The sequence below is a fragment of the Natrix helvetica genome (genome assembly GCF_964273705.1).
Source record: "Natrix helvetica genome assembly, chromosome: 11".
Classification (NCBI taxonomy): Eukaryota; Metazoa; Chordata; class Lepidosauria; order Squamata; family Natricidae; genus Natrix; species Natrix helvetica.
In genome coordinates, this window is record NC_138562.1 from 15884340 (window position 1) to 15902558 (window position 18219).

The 18219-nt window shown below is 41.4% G+C and overlaps 1 protein-coding gene across 1 annotated transcript in view; it reads right to left on the minus strand.

Moving 5' to 3' along the window:
- The window catches only part of PCDH11X (protocadherin 11 X-linked), a gene marked incomplete at its 5' end in the record, with an annotated part of 388530 nt that overhangs the window by 326547 nt on the left and 43764 nt on the right, over positions 1-18219 (minus strand). The window contains one exon of the mRNA XM_081963961.1: positions 7630-10116. Within this exon, the coding sequence (XP_081820087.1) occupies positions 7630-10116 (2487 nt within the window). The remainder of the gene's footprint in view (positions 1-7629; positions 10117-18219) is intronic.

Sequence of the window (18219 nt, forward strand, 5' to 3'; positions counted from 1 at the left end):
CTCTAAATATATGTTGCACAATATGATAAATGACAATATATATGTATCCTTTGTATAATTTATTATAGTTTACAAACCAGAGAGCCAGAGTAACCATTTTTCATCAGAAGAATTCAATAGTCAATATTGGGTGGGAATTTGCACTAAAGTCTAGTTTACAATATACTGTTGGACAGGAGAGGAAGTGGAGTACAGCAAATCGGCTTTAAAGTGTGGTTACATTAGATATTGAGTTTTCAATTAAATATAAAGGCTATTGCGTGCAAGTTTTTTTTTTTTTTAATTCAGACATACCAAAGCTCACGATCCTCCTTGAAAACTGTGTACTGAAGTGATTCTCAACCTTTTCTTTCCCGTAGATCACCCCCTTTAAATACCTTTTGTGGCCACAGACCATGGACATGGACATGCCCCCCCTCCAATTTAAATCATAAGACTTCTTCAAGCCTTTGCAAAACCCCTGGGATGACATCACGTCCCCTGCTGGAGATCCTGGGACCAAGGTTGAGAACCACTGGTGTACTGAATTCCAGTGGGCATATGAAGCTCTTATGCTCATCATGGACTTCCAGCTGATTTTTTTCCCTTTTTCTTTTTAAGGAAGAACTGATCTTGAGGAAGCATCTCTACATAGACTGCATTAAGCTTAAGATAGGCACTCTTAACAGTGTGGGTTGGAAAAGAAAAGGGATTCGGCAGAGTAGTTAGCCTTCACTAAACATTGCACTGTCTGAAGCTTCCATGAAGTTTCTAACAACTCCAGACGAAGACATGGAGAATACATGTAATAAAAACTCTGTCTGTGTTTGTGTGGTGTGGTGTGGTGTGGTGTGTGTGTGTGCGTGTGTGTATTTATTTCTGCTTTCCTGGTGCACATACAGTAACAAAATGTGCAAAACAGGCTTCCTTTTGTGGCAGTCAAATACAAAGAATTCAGTTAGGGGCGTAGTCCTCTTTTTCCCCATGTAATCATTTTTTTTCCAATAGCATCCCTAGAACACAGGTAGTCCTCGACTTACGTTTATGATGGACACAGTCCATCCTATGATCTCATTTGCAAACTATAATCGATTATAGTTTACAAACCAGAGAGTGAAGTAACCATTTCCCATCAGAAGAATTCAATAGTCTAGTTTACGATATACTTGACAAGCAAAGTCAAACCGGATTTAGTTACAACTGCAGTAATTCGCTGAACACAAATATGGCAAGTAAACTCGTAAAACGGGGCAAAGTCCACTTAGCAACATCAATTTTGGGCTCAACTGTGGTCATAAGTTGAGGACTAGCTGTAATAGTTTTGTTGTTGTTGATTTAAATAAAAATAGCCTTATGTGCCTTTTTCCTCTTTAAGGAAAAGGAAAGTTTTCCTTTTAGTTTTAAAGGAAAACAAGAAAAAGTTTGTGGAATTTCTGTCCAATAAATCCTACAGGAAGAATATCAGTTCTGTTTAAGCAGAAGGTTTGTTTCTCCCGGGTGTTAAATTGTATAAGAAAGGCAAGATTTGTTAGATAAAGTATACAGTATTCTATTTCTTATTGCCTGAAAGATGGGACAAGGAAACATAGTAACACAACTGCACCAGCCATAGCAGTGTACATTTTCAATATATGATACACACCAACAAAGAATGAAATTCTTGCATCTTATGCCAAGGACAGATTAAATAGGATTGTTTTCTTCAAAATTCACTGAGATAGGAGCCATTTTAACATTAGGCAGAAATATTGTAATTTTGCAATTCTCACAGTCATTCTTCCTCCGTTGTTAACAGCCGTACGTCGCATTAAGAGCGAGTATTATATATATTTATATATCCCACATCTTATCTTTTCTGTGCTTGTAGGAGGAACAGTGTCCATTTTTATCCAAAAATCAGAAGGAATTGGATGGTACCTTCAGAGGAGCTTCACATGATGAGAGCAGCAGCTCACAAAAGCTTATTTATTTATTTACTTTTATTTATTCATTTATTTATTATATTGAAGTCTACCTCTGTCCATCTTTTGAATGTAACTCAAAGGAGTTAACAATGCATTAAATCTTTTTTTAAAAAAAATTAGCAAAGATATTTTTTTTAAAAAAAAAGTTAACTGAGGATAAATAGTGATAGCACTTAGACATATATACTGCTTCGCAGTGCTTTAAAGCCCTCTCTAAGCGGTTTTCAGAGTCAGCATACTTCCCCTAACAATCTGGGTCCACATTTTACCCACCTCAGGAGGATGGAAGGTTGGGTCGACCTTGAGCTGGTCAGGATCGAATTCCTGGCAGTGGGCAGAGTTAGCCTGCTCTACTGCATTCTAACCATGAGGAGGGAGGGAGAAAAGAAGGGAAGGAAGGAAGGACAATAGCAACAGCACTTAGACTTATATACCGCTTCACAGTGCTTTTACAGCCCTCTCTAAGCGGTTTACAGAGTCAGCCTATTGCCCCCAACAATCTGGGTCCCCATTTTACCCACCTCAGAAGGATGGTAAACTGACTCTTAAACCGAGACAGACAAAATCAACAGGCCAATTAATTTCCTGACACCCAACACAGCTCCAGGCCATGAATCATATCAAGGTCTCCAATGTGTTTATGACAGATCATAAGCATCGATATACTCTCCAGGGCTATGCCTTATTTATAAACCTATTCAAAGGTGCTACCAGACTCTTCCTGATTGGGGGTGGAGGTGGACGACATTGTAAATTTCTCTTCTTGAAAGTTTGGCTTGTATTAACTTTTAACTGGAAACTTATAATTGGAAATGTCTATTTTCCCTCTCATACAAAATGTGTGGAATAGGTGAGAAAGTGCTCTCTCATCATGCCAAGAAGATCACCAGTATTGAAATGAACTCACGTGGACTAAAGTTTGTAAATCAAAGCAAAAGAACAATCCAACCACCCCGGATTTGGCTACTCAGAACAGCGACCATTTTGTCTTCCTACAAAATATTCCAAAAATAAATAAGCTTTTTTCTCCACCCCGGTGTGAAGCACACAAAGCCATCCGTTTTATAGAGAAAGGCGGGGAGTATAAAGAATTGGACCACTGTCTGTTTCAAGTGTATATGCATAACTTGTTATTGCTCCTTCTCTCTCTCTCTCTCTCTCTCTCTCTCTCTCTCTCTCTCTCTCTCTCTCTCTCTCTCTCTCTCTCTCCCTCTCCCTCTCCCTCTCCCTCTCCCTCTCCCTCTCTCTCTTCAATGTGAATAAGGAATGGGAGGAACGGATCGCAGATATCGTGAACGTAAATAAATTAAAGGGAATGGATCAATTAAAGAAAATGCGGCTGGAAGCAACCGAAGAGAATGAAAGGCGTATCTCATACTTCACTACCATTCACATGGAGTAGTGGTCAGTATCACTTCCCTCCCCCCCACCCTCCCTTTTCTTTCAGCGTAAAAACAACATTTTGGAACAATGTCCTGCAGTCTCTTGGTCTTTTTTTTTTCACCCTTTCTTTTTCTTTGCATTCCTTCCAATTGTTAAGTGTCCTGGCCCTGAATACCTTTGAGCAGGGCATCTTGAACAGTTCAACGCCACTTCGAAAACCCTCTGGAGATCAGACGATAAAATTCTTCAGCAATCAGGGAGGGAAGACAAAGGGCTTTTCTCGTGCTCTGCCCATATTTCCATGTTTGCTGGCTTAACATCATTGTGTATACGACTTCGGTACTTAACAGTTGATGCGAAGACGTTCAGAGCTGGCAAACAGAGAAAGAGCATGAGAATAGCCTTGGCCTTAACCAACCCATCTCCCCTCACCATTTTAAATATTGGCTTATGGAATATCAGCTGCCAAGAGATCTGGTCCTACAGTTAGGTAAAGTGAGCTATCTGCCTCGGGCAATTACCAATGCCATGAACACAAATCGCTCATTGTCGATGGTCAGGGATTGGTTGACAATCTCAAATCCTGCCCTATTTTCCTCACTTCATTTAGCTGAATTAGCACACTGTGCATTCTCTTATTTCATGGTCTGAAATTCTTTTGGGGGGTGGGGGCACCTCAGTGGTGAAATTCAATTTTTTTTTACTACTGGTTCTGCGGGTGTGGCTTGGTGGACGTGGCAGGGATAGGATACCACAAAATATCCATTCCCTCCCCACTCCAGAGAAGGATGCTGCAAAATCCCCATTCCCCCCTCACTCTGGAGCCAGCCAGAGGTGGTATATGCTAGTTCTCCAAACTACTCAAAATTTCTGCTACTGGTTTTCCAGAACCTGTCAGAACCTCACCCCTGGGGCACCTCCTAAATCTAAATATTGTCCAGAATAAATTAGAAGTTGGTGATAGTTTGGTATCTATCAATATTCTTCCAAAACACCCCCCTAAATCCCTCAAAGTTTTAGTGCTATGCAAGATTATGTTTTTGCTTTTTCTGTCTCACTCGCAAAATGAGATCTATTGAAGAACCTCATCAACTATGCATGAAAATACAACTGGTTGTGGTGTGCTTAAAATCAAAACAAATGAAAACGGTGGGGAGGGGGGGGGAGGAAATGCAGCAATAATCTTTAATGAGCAATAATAATAGTAAGCAATAATAATAAGCAATAATAATAGTAACACAGTTACTATTTGTTATCAAATAAATAGCAAATCAATTGAGCAAGTAGAGAGGAAAGCAGTTGTGCTCCTATTGCTAAAAGATAGCATTGAACGTTCATGGAGGATTCAGAAGTTTCCATTCAACAGAACAATTATTCACAGAAACTGCCTTAGCAGGATATTAGATATACCACAAACTTCAACACCCATTACTTCTCCTCCTAGGATGTTTTGAAAATATTGTACTTGCTGCATATTCTACTGAATAGTTCACATTCCCAGAATTCATTGGGAAAAGCAATGACCAGCAAAATAAATTACTTTTCCTAACAAACCACATCTCCAATATACTTCCCCAGAGATCTACTTTCCTTATCATAAGTCAGTCTATTGCATTACACTCTGCTGTATAAAGTACAGTAGGTTCAAAGTTTGGTAAATACAATTTTCACATCATTATAAAATACCCCCCTTCCCGAAGGGATCTCTTCCCTGAGCCTTTGGTTTTATTGAACTTCTCTAAAGCCAAGGAACCTAGAAAGAATGTGTGTCTTTATAAGTGAAGTTATTACCACCAACATGACAGCGCTTCAACCTCTGGAGAATTTTTTAGACTACTTCTATTGAGACATAAAGCCTGGGGAAATAGGGGATTGCGCGCAGAGAAAGGATAGAAAGAAAAACAATGGAATCAACATAAAGGTTCCTGGTTCAATTGTTGTAACTTTACTGGGAAATGCAACAGTCAAGAATGATGAAAAATATGTGTAAGAGAAGCAGAGTTTAAAAAAAAAAAGCAGAGGGAGTTTATAGGGTATATTTTTGCTACCAAGAACTAGAATGGACAACACAACTATATACTGTGTTTTCCCAAAAATAAGACAGGGCTATATTTTCTTTTGACCCCCGAAATAAGCACTTGGCCTTATTTTTGGGGAGGTCTTATTATTCTTGAGGTGCAGGAGGCAGCGAGCGTGGTCACCTCATGGCTGCTACTGCATTGCAATATTTTCAAGCAGGGCTTATTTTCACGGAGCGCTTATTTTAGTGCATGCGCTCAAAATCCCAATTGGGCTTATTATCCAGGGAGGTCTTATTTTCAGGGAAACAGGGTAAAAGCTACAGGACTAGGATTTTCCTGGCTGCCAAATTATAGGAAACATCTTAAACGTTGATGCCTACTCTATAGCATAAGGCAAATTTTAGCCATGCAATTAGAATGCTGGTTTGTGGCCATTTGCATTACAAATACAAACTGACTCCTTTTGTAACATTACTTGGGTCCTGAGATTATAACTAGTTGTGTAAAAGTACAGTCCTCCTATTCTAAAAGATCAGAAGACCATCGTTGTAACTTCCTTCAACATTTGGTACTTTGGATAGCAACCAAAAAGGTAAGCAAATTTTTTAAAAAACTTAATTCCTAGCTGGAGCAGTTTTAGGTAAGAAACTCCTCATCCCATGAATGACCAAGTTCCAATCTCCAGCGACAGATTTACACCTCGTAAAAATGAGATTCTGGCTCTTTTAATAGTGACAATCTCCCTGCAATGATGTGAGTTCATATCTGAATGTTTTTAACTCAGTTTCTACAATGACAATTTAGAACTGTACTTCTATTGCATTCTCTTTACCAAAATGCATTATCTTTACCAAGTAACAAACATCTTCCTTATCCTAGCTTGCATATCAGAGCTGTAATTTTAACCCATTCATAGACAAAAGTAGGAATGGACAGTTGTGCTCATTTCCAAAAGCTGGATTTGTGATTACCCCACTCAAGATTAATTTTAGGGTTGTTTTCTTCCATTGATTGTGTCAGGCACCTAGTTTTTAGGGTTCTAGACAGCAGCGTAAATATCTATTCTTGAAAATGACACTCCGCTCCTAATGCAAGGAAGGGGCAATAAAATTGGAACCGCTTCTGAGAAACCTGGGAGGAACTGATCCAAGTCAATGAAATGAATTGCCAATTCCAGACTCCATTAGCCTTAAGAACAATTTAGGAGATCCTGAAGAGCTTTCATGAGTTCCACCCGGTCTGGATTTCTTCGATTCCCAAGCATACCTTGCTAGCTGGACTAAACTGTAACCTCTCTTTTGTTTTGCAGATCTGCTCTTATGCATGCAAAGGAAGAAGTGATACACTGCCATCTGCAGACAAGAGCTACCCCCTAACACGCACATTCAGCAATCACTTTTTACTTGTAGCTAAAAGTCACTACATTTTTTCCCCTTTTAGTACTGATGAATCACAAACTGTTTACTTCTCAGTTGTCTGTCTGTCTGTCTGTCTGTCTGTCTGTCTGTCTGTCTGTCTGTCTGTCTGTCTATCTATCTATCTATCTATCTATCTATCTATCTATCTATCTATCTACCTATCTATCCTGTTTCCCTGAAAATAAGACCTCCCCGGATATTAAGTCTAATTGGACTTTTGAGCGCATGCACTAAAACAAGCCCTCCCCAAAAATATTGCAACACAGCAGCAGCCATGAAGTGACCACGCTCGCCGCCTCCTGCACCTCAAAAATAATAAGACCTCCCCAAAAATAAGGCCAAGTGCTTATTTCGGGGGTCAAAAGAAAATAAGACCCTGTCTTATTTTCGTGGAAAGATGGGTGGGTATCTGTCTGCCTGCCTGCCTGCCTGTCTGTCTATCATCTATCTATCTATCTATCTATCTATCTATCTATCTATCTATCTATCTATCTATCTATCTATCATCTATCTATCTATCATCTATCTATCTATCATCTATCTATCTATCTATATCCCTCTTTCTCTCTCTTATCTCTCTCTCTCTCTGTTTACCTACATCTCACCCATTTTTCTCTTTCCCCCTCTCTCTATCCTATCATCTATCCATCCATCCATCCATCCATCCATCCATCCATCCATCCATCCATCCATCCATCCATCTATCTATCTATCTATCTATCTATCTATCTATCTATCTATCGATCATCATCTATCATTTATCTACATTCTAAGGGCAGAGTTTAACACAAGGAAGAAACTAAATCAGAAAGGAGGGAGGGTGACAAAGCAAAGAAAAAGATGTAAAGCAAAAGTTGTTCTTACCTGTCTGGTGTGGACAGAGCCAGGAGCCTTGAACCCTCCTTGACAGCTGCATTCAGAGACACTGTATGGGTCCGAGCTACTGGAAGAACACTTGGAGAGGGAATCACAACCCACCACAAATGTGTTATCCAGAGGCAGTTCCTGTATGACATGGTGTTTCTTCGGTGGTACTGGAGTCTCAGGTTTAATCTGAAACGTGGGCTGCGGAGTGGCAGACTTGTAGTGCTTTGCTAAATCTGGGCTGTCAGGTTTAAAAGTGGTTGGTGTCGTGGCCCAGTTATATTTTCCCATAGTCTGTTCTTCTAGCTCTACAGGAATGTCTAAGGTCCCATTGATGTGTTCGTGGCCAGGATCATCAGGCTTAGATTCTTCAATGGTCACAAAGTTTAGAAGAAGGCTTTTGGGAGACCGCTTCTTCTTTTTCTTCTTCTTCTTGATCTGACGGTTTTCTTGATTTGGGGAAACCCACTCGCCGCTCTGCTTGCTTTTCTGGACCACTTTGTGCCTAGGAGTTTGGCGACAACGTACCAGAGCGGTCACAAAAATGACCAGTATCACCGTCATGGTGCCTGCAATAATGGCAATGATGATTTTGACGTAGTCATTGGTTTGTGGGGTAATGTCTCCATCCCCGACGTTTTGGCCAACCGGTGTTTCCATGTTTCGGCGCACCAACTCTTGGACGTAGGATCCATTGGTGACTGTTTCATTCACAAATAAATGCACTAGTACTATGGTGTATAAAGATTCAGGCTGCCCTAAATCGTTGACTTTGATTACCAGTCTGTGCAATCCATGATCTGCTGAGATGACTTTCTCCTTCAAAGTGACATTGCCCGTTAATTTATCGATCATAAACAACCCTCGCGAATTCCCACCAATAATGCTATAACGCAGCTCGGCATTCATCCCAGTATCGTTGTCCACGGCAAACACTTTTGTCACTACGGAGCCAGGACCGGCAGACATCGGAACCAAGTCGTAGGAGTAGTTGGTGGAAGGAGTGACGAAAACAGGCCTGTTGTCGTTCACATCGACAACATTGATAGTCACTTTAGCTGTGGAGGTGCGTGGTAGCCTGCCCCCGTCCACCGCTTTCACCTGAAAAGTATAAGATCCTTGCTGCTCCCTGTCAAAAGTAATATTCGGCCTTATGACCCCAGTGAAAGGATCGATAATGAAATTATCTTTGCCATTTAATATAGACAAAGTCACTATTGCATTTTCTCCAGAGTCCGCATCTGTCACAGTGATCAGTCCAACTGTGCCATACATGGGTAGATTTTCTGGCACGTAGAAGTTGTACTCGTTGTGTGTGAAAGCAGGGCTGTTGTCGTTTTGGTCCAAGACAGAAACAGTCACGGTGGCATTGGTTTGCAAAGGGGGCATGCCATTATCTTTCGCCAGCACTGTGAATGAGTAGCGATCTTGTTTTTCTCTGTCCAGCTTCCTCACGGCTGTCAGAATGCCCGTACGGCGATCCAGGTTGAAAATAGGGGGAGCATCCAATGCCAGCATGTAGCTGATTTCAGCATTGCGGCCGCTGTCAGCATCGGTAGCGCTTATCTTGGTCAGCTGGGTCCCAGGAGCGTTATTCTCAGGAATGGAGAGCCCGATCACGGGTTGCGTGAACACCGGGGTATTGTCGTTTTCATCTTTGATTTTGATCAGTAGCATCGCAGATTGGTTCAAGGGTGGCTTTCCTGAATCCGAGGCCACTATTTTGATGGCATATTCTCTGGTGGCCTCATAGTCTAAGAAAGTAGCTGTTTCAAGGAGAAACTGATTATCAAACACCGGCTTTAACCTGAAGGGGACATCGTGGTCTGTGAAGCAAGTCACTTTGCCATTAAGATCAGCATCCTTATCCATCACGGTTATCAGGGCAATCTTAGTATTGAGCGGTGCTTTCTCTGATAGTAAGACAGTCCCGTTGACTGGATTGATAATGTACCTCGTGTCTATGGAGGGAATGTTATCGTTGATGTCTGTGACATTCACTGTTACGATAGCTCTGGAGGGTGTGGAACTGCCATCGCTTGCCAAAACTGTTAATTTGTGTACTGGGGATTCCTCCCTGTCCAAGGGCTCCTTGACTGTGATAAGACCAGTGATGTTATCAATGGCAAACAACCTTTTGGCTAAGCTGGAGATTTGGCTGCTAAAATAAAAGTGAATCTGGGCGTTGGATCCCAAGTCGGCATCGGTGGCATGAAGTTGAGAAACGGAAGTGCCCACAGGTGCATTTTCAGGAACGCTGACTTCAATGTCATTCTCCTTGAAGACCGGACGGTTGTCATTCACATCAGTGACGGTGACTTGGAGAATGGCCGTGCTGGATCTCGGAGGGTTTCCACCATCCTCCACTTTAATCTTCATCACATAGGTGTCCTTCTGCTCCCTATCAAGAATTTGTTGCACTATCAACTGGGGCCACTTGTCTCCTTCGGGTGTTTCAATTATATCAAGTCCAAATACATTTTGACCCTAGAAGTCACAGAAAGAGAGAAGGGAATATATTACTGTGGGAATCTGTTACATATGCAATTTTAAAATATTCATGGCTGGGAGAGACATGGGAACAAGGTCAGCCATGGAATAGGCATAGCAACTAAGCCAGCCAATTGAAGCTTAAACAGATCTGAGTCTGTGCAGAGAATTGAAACAGAAACTTAAGTAAGAAGTCTGGGCGTGGCTTAGCTGCAGTAAGCTCTGCTCTGAGAAGTAAACTAGCTTGTCTTCTGAAATGAAGCTAACTGCTTGTGCTTGCCTGTAACTCTCCTGCCTTGTGTTTACTTGAAAGAACCACCTGTTGGTACTGTACAATTATTCATCTATACTTATGCATATAAAGAAGTTAATGAATCTTGCTGCATCAGTTATCTGTGTCTGCTTCTGGATTTGAAGGTATGCAACAAACCCTGGCATACAGTATGCTTTTTCTCTGAAATGTATCAACCTGAATTCCCCCACATCTGTTTATGCTTTGTTGCAATGCCAAAGAAGATGAAAGTCTAAAGACTTGAAACAAATCCATGTTAATTCCATGGGTCATCTTCCTTAGCAAACTATGACTCTGAATTGATCCCAAATGTAATTAGAGGCAGTTATGATATTTGAATTCAATATATCCCTAGCTTTCCAAATATCCAAGGATAATTTGGCATCAGTTATTTAAACTGGTATTCATCCATGAGTCATATATGGGCTTGAAGTTCTGTGATTACCATATTTTTGGGAGTATAAGACACACCTTCCTCCCCCCCCCCAAAAAAAGAGGGTGAAAATCTGGCTGTGTCTTATACACTGAATGCAGCATTTTTAGCCTCCTGAAACCTCATCCCCTCTGCAAAAATGGCTGTGCATAGCCTTTAGGAGGCTTCTAGAGTGCTTCTGGGGGCCGGGAAGGGCAAAAATGAGCAAAGCATTGGCTGTTTTTTGCTCATTTTTGTCCCCCCAGCCCCCGGGGCACTCTACAAGCCTCCTAAAGACTGTGCATGCCCTTTTTTGACAAAAAATGGGCCCATTTTCACAAAAAACCGGACCATTTTTGGGGAGGTCTGAATAGTACAAAACCTTTTTCAAAAAAAATTGCCTCTTCAAAATCTTGGTGCATCATATACTCCGGTACATCTTATACTCTGAAAAATGCAGTATTCCTCTTAAGGAATGTCAGGGGAAACAGGAAGTTCATACATCCCCCCTCCATCATCTCTCCCATCTAATGGACTGACAGTAACTTTTCCAAATGACCGTATAGCATTTTCAAAAAGCTTAGGAAGTGTTGATAATTGAGAACCAACATGCTTACAAAAATGTTAATAATAACTAATAGGGTGTTTTTGATTTAAAAAAAAATATCCACGAGGCAATTGTCTACCGCAGAGTTCCCCAAACTTTCTGGGTTGATGGCTCGGAGCAGGGACACGGAAAGAGTGGACGGCTTTGTGGGAGGGGCAGGCACATGTGTGTGTATTTGAGCACATGTACGTGAGTGGGGCCACGAGTCCCCGTGATGCACATGTGAGTGGGACTGTGTGCATGCACAGATGCACACCAGTCAGCCACTCACACGGCCTGGTTGCGAATAGGCTATGGACCAGGGTTGGGTTGCGGCTTCTGTTACTGCCAGTTTGCTCTGGGATGTGCTACACATGCATGCACAGAAGTAAAAAAAAATGCTTCTCCGCATGCGACGCCTATGGTGACATTGATAGAACCAGTTCAGGGATGTGGCCGGCCGAGTTACTACCTACTTGGCCAAAACGGTGTGAACTGGCAGAAAACCACCTCTGCTATGGACCAGTATTGGGCCAAGGCCTACAGATTGGGGTCCCCTGGTCTGTTGAATATAGACAATTCTGAAAATGAGGTACAGAAAGATGTTAAACCTGTGGTGCTCAACCTGTACTCCATGGACCCTTGAGGGAGCTACGATGTCATCACAGGGGGTCTGAGAAGGCCTGAAAAAAATGCTACGATTTAAATCTTGAGTTTTGGTTGCCGGAAGCCATGGTCGGTGACACAAAAGCTATGTGGTGAAGGTTGAGAACCACTGCTTTAAACTACATGCTTCAAGAGGGGGTAGGAAGGAGACAGCAATCTAGACAGACTTTTTATGGAAGTTTTTGGTGGAAATGCAAAACCGCACGTATCTGCATTCATTGGTGCACATATGTTGACAACATGACAAGCAGAACTTGTGGTTTCCTACATGCCAACTATTTCCTTCCCGTTACCTGATAGGCTTATCAACAAACTATTTTTTGAAATTTATGGAGTTACCCATCTCAGTACAGTGACTTTGGATGGCTAATGATAGATAAAAACATGATACATGTTTTCGTATTAAGCTTAAGACCCACCTATTCCAAGCAGCTGGCCTGGCTTAACTTTGATTTAACCATATCGCTCCTGACGGGTTTTTATTGGGTATTTTAATTATATTTAATTATCTAGGGGTTTTTAAATACTGTATTTTAATTGTTTTATTTGTCAGCCGACCTCCTCCTTGTGTATGTCTCGGTATATGTCTCTGTTATATGTTTGTTTTGTCCACATATTTATTTCATATGTTTCGTTGTACGCCGCCCCGAGTCCTTCGGGAGAGGGTGCGGCTAAGAAATAAATATTTATTATTATTATTATTATTATTATTATTATTATTATTATTATTATTATTATTATTATTATTATTATCAAGCATCTGTTGTAGACTTTTTAAAGACTTCCTGCATCAACAAACCCGGATTACTACCCTCACTAACCCAGGACTGACATTAAAGTAATCAGCTGTTTCCTTGGTTTTGTTTCTTTCATTGGTGGTAGTTGGAAGTTGAAAAGCATTAAACGAGACAGCTGTTTGCCATCAATCATGTTCACAACTAACCATAAGTTATGTCTCTCATGTCATCCCAAGCATGAACTACATCTCTTTTTAGTGATGGGTTCTTCCTGTTTACACATTGGACATTTAACTACCATCTTTGATAAAGAAGAAATAGTGGCACTTAACAAGAACCATGGAAATATTATATGATAACAGAGAACAATGACCACTTCATTGAAACAGTGTCTGCCTCTGTGTGTGTGTGTGTGTGTGTACTGTGTGTGTGTGTGTGTGTTGTACTTGTACTGATAGATAAATAGGCATACCAGGGGTTGTAACACAAATATATATACATACATACATACATACATACATACACACACACACACACACACACACACACACACACACACACATATATATGAGGGTTTTCTGGGATGGAAGTCCCCTTTTATTTAAAAGCTTTATCTTTGTCCCTGTACAATAAAAAGCTTCAAAATGTTAGCCCAAGGCTCAATGCACCCAAAATGGCCTTCTAGCAACCCAGCTGGTTATAAGGTAAAGGTTCCTCTTGCACAAATGTGCTATTGTTCCTGACCCTAGGGGGCGGTGCTCATCTCCATTTCAAAGCTGAAGAGCCAGCGTTGTCCAAAGACGTCTCCATGGTCATGTGGCCGGCATGACTAAATGCTGAAGGTGCACAGAATGCTGTTACCTTCCCACCAAAGGTGGTCCCTATTTTTCTACTTGCATTTTTACATGCTTTCCAACTGCTAGGTTGGCAGAAGCTGGGACATGAAATGGGAGCTCACTCCATTACGTGGCGCTAGGGATTCGAACCGCCGAACTGCTGACTTTTCTGATAGTCACTGAGCCACCACGTGGCAAAGCTGAACTAAAGTGGCAAAACCGAACTAAACTTGGCCGACGTTAAAAAGAAGCTAAGCAGAATCAGACACAAGCTCTTTTTGGATGACTGCCTGCCAGAAGATACCAAGGCTGTAGGCTAGACAAGCAAGGAGGGAAGAGCATAAGCAATAATTTTGTAGCGTTGCCAAGAAAGAAAGAAAGAAAAAAAAACCAGGTCAGATCCGTAAGGTCACCGAGAGTCAAGCTTGACTTAAGGGAGGTTTTATCTTTTGAACCTGTTTTAATCGTGTCCTTAAGCTTCGTAATGAGAGTTTGAAATGTTCTCATCTCCCCCAGAGCAGCTTCTGCAGCACTTTTCAACTTTTTAAATGTTCCCTAACTCTCATCCCACTCCAAAAATGCCTAATGACGTGACATATTCTTTAAGTTGGGAGAACTTGTGGATGGATGAATATGAGACTCCAGGCAATACAGCTGTCCTCAGTCACACAGTACAGCTGCTTTGCATATCTAACATCTGACTGCCAGCTATTTTCTGTACATGATTCCCCCAGTCATTGAATATTCTTTGTCATTAAATATTTGCCATATTCGTGGGTTGCCCTATTTTTTTTTTAAAAAAAAAAACATACAAATTGCCAGCAACTTTTCGTATGGAACAGAAATGGCCTGTCAGGAAATTTCCTGTCAGGAAATTTCTCCTCAGTTCTAAGTTGCTTCTCTCCTTGATTAGTTTCCACCCATTGCTTCTTGTTCTACCCCCAAGGCACCTGAGGGTAGAACAAGAAGCAATGGGTGGAAACTAATCAAGGAGAGAAGCGACTTAGAACTGAGGAGAAATTTCCTGACAGTTAGAACAATTAATCAGTGGAACAGCTTGCCTCCAGAAGTTGTGAATGCCCCAACACTGGAAGTCTTTAAGAAGATGTTGGATAGCCATTTGTCTGAAACGGTATAGGGTTTCCTGCCTAGGCAGGGGGTTGGACTAGAAGACCTCCAAGGTCCCTTCCAACTCTACTATTGTATTTTATTGTATTGTATTGTATTGGCCAAAATTGCAACTGAATTGCAAGGAAATCAAGATAAAGACACTTAAGCATTTCTGGGTTGTTGTTTTTTTTTCCTTATCAGCATGCTTTTCAGGGCTGCGGTAAAAATCAGCATTCCAGATATTACAAACAACGCAATCATTATAAATGTATGAGGAGTGATAAGGAACCAGACGTAGGTCTTGGGGTCATGACATGGGGACTGCCCTTGTCATATGAAAACCAATACCTAGGAATAGAAATAAATGCTGCATGTGGTATACAAGAATAAGGTTTGGGTAGGGGGTCAGCAACCTGCAGCTCTAGAGTCCCGTGTGGCTCTTTCATCCCTCTGCTGGGACTCCCTGTCGCCAGTCGGCACCACAATGTTGAGAGGAGCCTCTGGTTGGGGGAGGGGAAGCAGGGCACCCAGGAGGAGACTCTATGGCAAGAGGCGGGTTTTCCAGTAAGCTCCATAATGGATAGGGCTTTCGGTTAGGACAGGTAGAGGAAAAAGGACACCGTGCTAGGAGGAGACTCTATGGTGGGGAAACCGGACTCCAGAATTGAATGGGGGGGGGAGGCTTCCGGTTAGGACTTTTGTGGTGCTTTGAGTGTTTACAATTGCCAAATCCTGGGGTAGAATGAAAGGGGAAAATAAAGTTTTTCACTTCCCGATGGGACGTATCAAATTGGGAAGGTTGAATCCCTCTCCTCATTTTTTGTTTTCCTTTTAAAGGAAAGGAGAGAAGGGAAAAAAGAAACCCTTGCAAAAGGTTTTCCCCCTAAGGAGGAAGAGGTGATTAGTATTCATCAATAGCATCTCTGTGAATGATGGAAAATGATGCTGACAGGCACCAAAAAGGAGCACGGCCACCACAAACAAAGGAGAGAGAGAGCGATAATGGAGAAACACCAAGGACAGAGGTGAAAACGCGAAAGGAGGATCGAAGGGCATCTCATTCCTTCTTCGCTCTTCCTGGCTGTCGTTTCCTGGTGTAAACACAACCTTGCAAATCCAGACCAGAGAGGCCCAAGGTTTTGTAGTCTACAACGGAGGCCGCCCCAACCTTTTGAACACCAGGGAGCTATTCGGTGGAGAAAGCTGTTCCCACGGATGGGGGGGGGCATGGTTTTGCGTGCTGTGGCATTGGTGGGATTCAGCCGGTTCGCACCTATTTGGGAGAACTGGTTGTTAACTTTCTAAGCAGTTTGGAGAACCGGTTGTTGGAAGAAATCTCCTTTTGTTTTGTTTTTCCACTTTGCAGGGCTAATCCTGTAAAGGAAGGCAGGAAGAAACATTTGGGTGTTGTTTCTAGCCTAATATTTCTTGCCCTGCTTACAGAAATTGCCTCTCCGGTTAAACTTTATTCCATTGTAACAGCTAAGGCGAAGCACCCACTGATGTGAGTGACATTGAGTTGGCCACGCCCACATGTTCACATGACCACTGAGCCACGCCTACCCAGCGGGTCATTAGGGCAGAGAACCAGTTGTTAAATTATTTGAATCCCACCACTGGTCGCGATGGGTTGGACATGACTTTGCAACTAACAACAACAACAAAAATAGTTTGAGAATTGTAGGCACATTTTTTTTCTTGGTGTGTGGGTTTTTTAATTGTTATTGTTATTTGCTTGCAAAGCTCCTGAGTTATGACTGGTGGTGTTTTGCTTTGTTTCCTTTTGCTTGCGAAATCGGGAAGAAAAGAAAAAAGCAACCTTGCAGGAGTGGGAGGGATCGCTTCCATACGCTCCTTTATTTGTACGCAATCTGACAATCACACATTGATGGTTCTGTCTTTAGCGCTGCAGCTACAGCCCAGATATTTTTTTAAAAAAATTCAGGCAGAGGCTCTCCATTTTGTTTTTTTCAACAAACACAGATGATCAGCGCTGCCTTTTTTTTTTAAACCTTTAAACTTTTTATCTTTGACTAGGGCAGGAAAGTTGTGATGCAATTCCTCTTCCCCCCCCCCCTGCTCTTGTTGAGATTTTAAAATACTTGTAGAGGAAGCAGGAGAGAGAGAGAAAATAAGTTTTAAAACAGGGGGGGAATTATTTAAGTGCCTATATTAGTGCACGGCAACACATATACAGGTAGTCCTTGATTGACAACCAAAACTCAGCCCCAAATTTCTGTTGCGAAGCAGGTTTTGCACTATTTTACAACTTTTCTTGCCAAGGCTGTTGAGCCAATCACTGCGATTCTTAAATTAGTAATAGAGTTTTTAAGTGAACCCGCCTTCCCCATTGACTTTGCTTGTACATACATATACATGTACATGTACATGTACATATACATATACATATACATATACATATACATATACATATACATATACATATACATATACATATGAAAGAAGAAACAGACATTGCAATCTCTGGAATTTAAAATATATTACCCATTCAACTTTCGTTAACCTCATCAGAGTGTAAAAACGACCATTGAGGAGATATCTGCCTTTATACATCATTAATCAATTTGGCCATTGTGCATGTGATAGGCCCATCTACCCGCCTCCCCCCTGTAATTAGCTCTATTTTTACTTTACACGCACACACACAGAGACACACACACATATACACACACATGCACATATACACATATACATATATACACACAGGAACTGGACAGTAAATGTGTGTTAATGTGTAACGGCAAGCATGCAAAAGAGCAGGTGAATAGAAAAAAGCAAGAAAAATAATTTTAACTGCGGGTTGTGGTGCTTTTTCCTCCTTTTAGATGCAGGGTGGCAAAAGGAAATTCCCTCATCAGAGACAAGAGGGTTCCGATATTTCATTTAGATTTCATTTAAGGAGAAGAAAAAGTACTGCCTGAATAACCAAAGATGTGAAAAGACAGCAATGGATATCGCTAAACACAAATTCTACAAACTTGATTTGGCAACCATCAGCTTATCCGTGGCAATCTTCATGCTCAGAATAAAATATATATTGATAATTTGATGACTGCGACAGGAAGCAACAACCAGTCGATATGAAGGAGGTACCGCATCACAGATGGTTCACATCCCCAAAATGTAATTATTTTTACTGAGGACCTACTCCAGCCATCAAACGATGAACTGTCAGGTGACATTTAGGGATGTGCATGCAACTATCACAAAGCTCTAACGTTAGATGTCATGCAGAAGCCAAAACTTAATTTACTAGGGAGATGCTTTGAAGAAATTATAACACACATGACTTATTAAAATAGGCACTTACCTTCACAATTTCAAATTTATAGAAACATTTCAGTCCTGTTTCAACACCCGTTTTAGCATTTTGAAAAAATAAATGACCAGTGTCCCTTTCAAAGAACTGTTATGTGGCCATATTTAAAGAATCAAAAAAA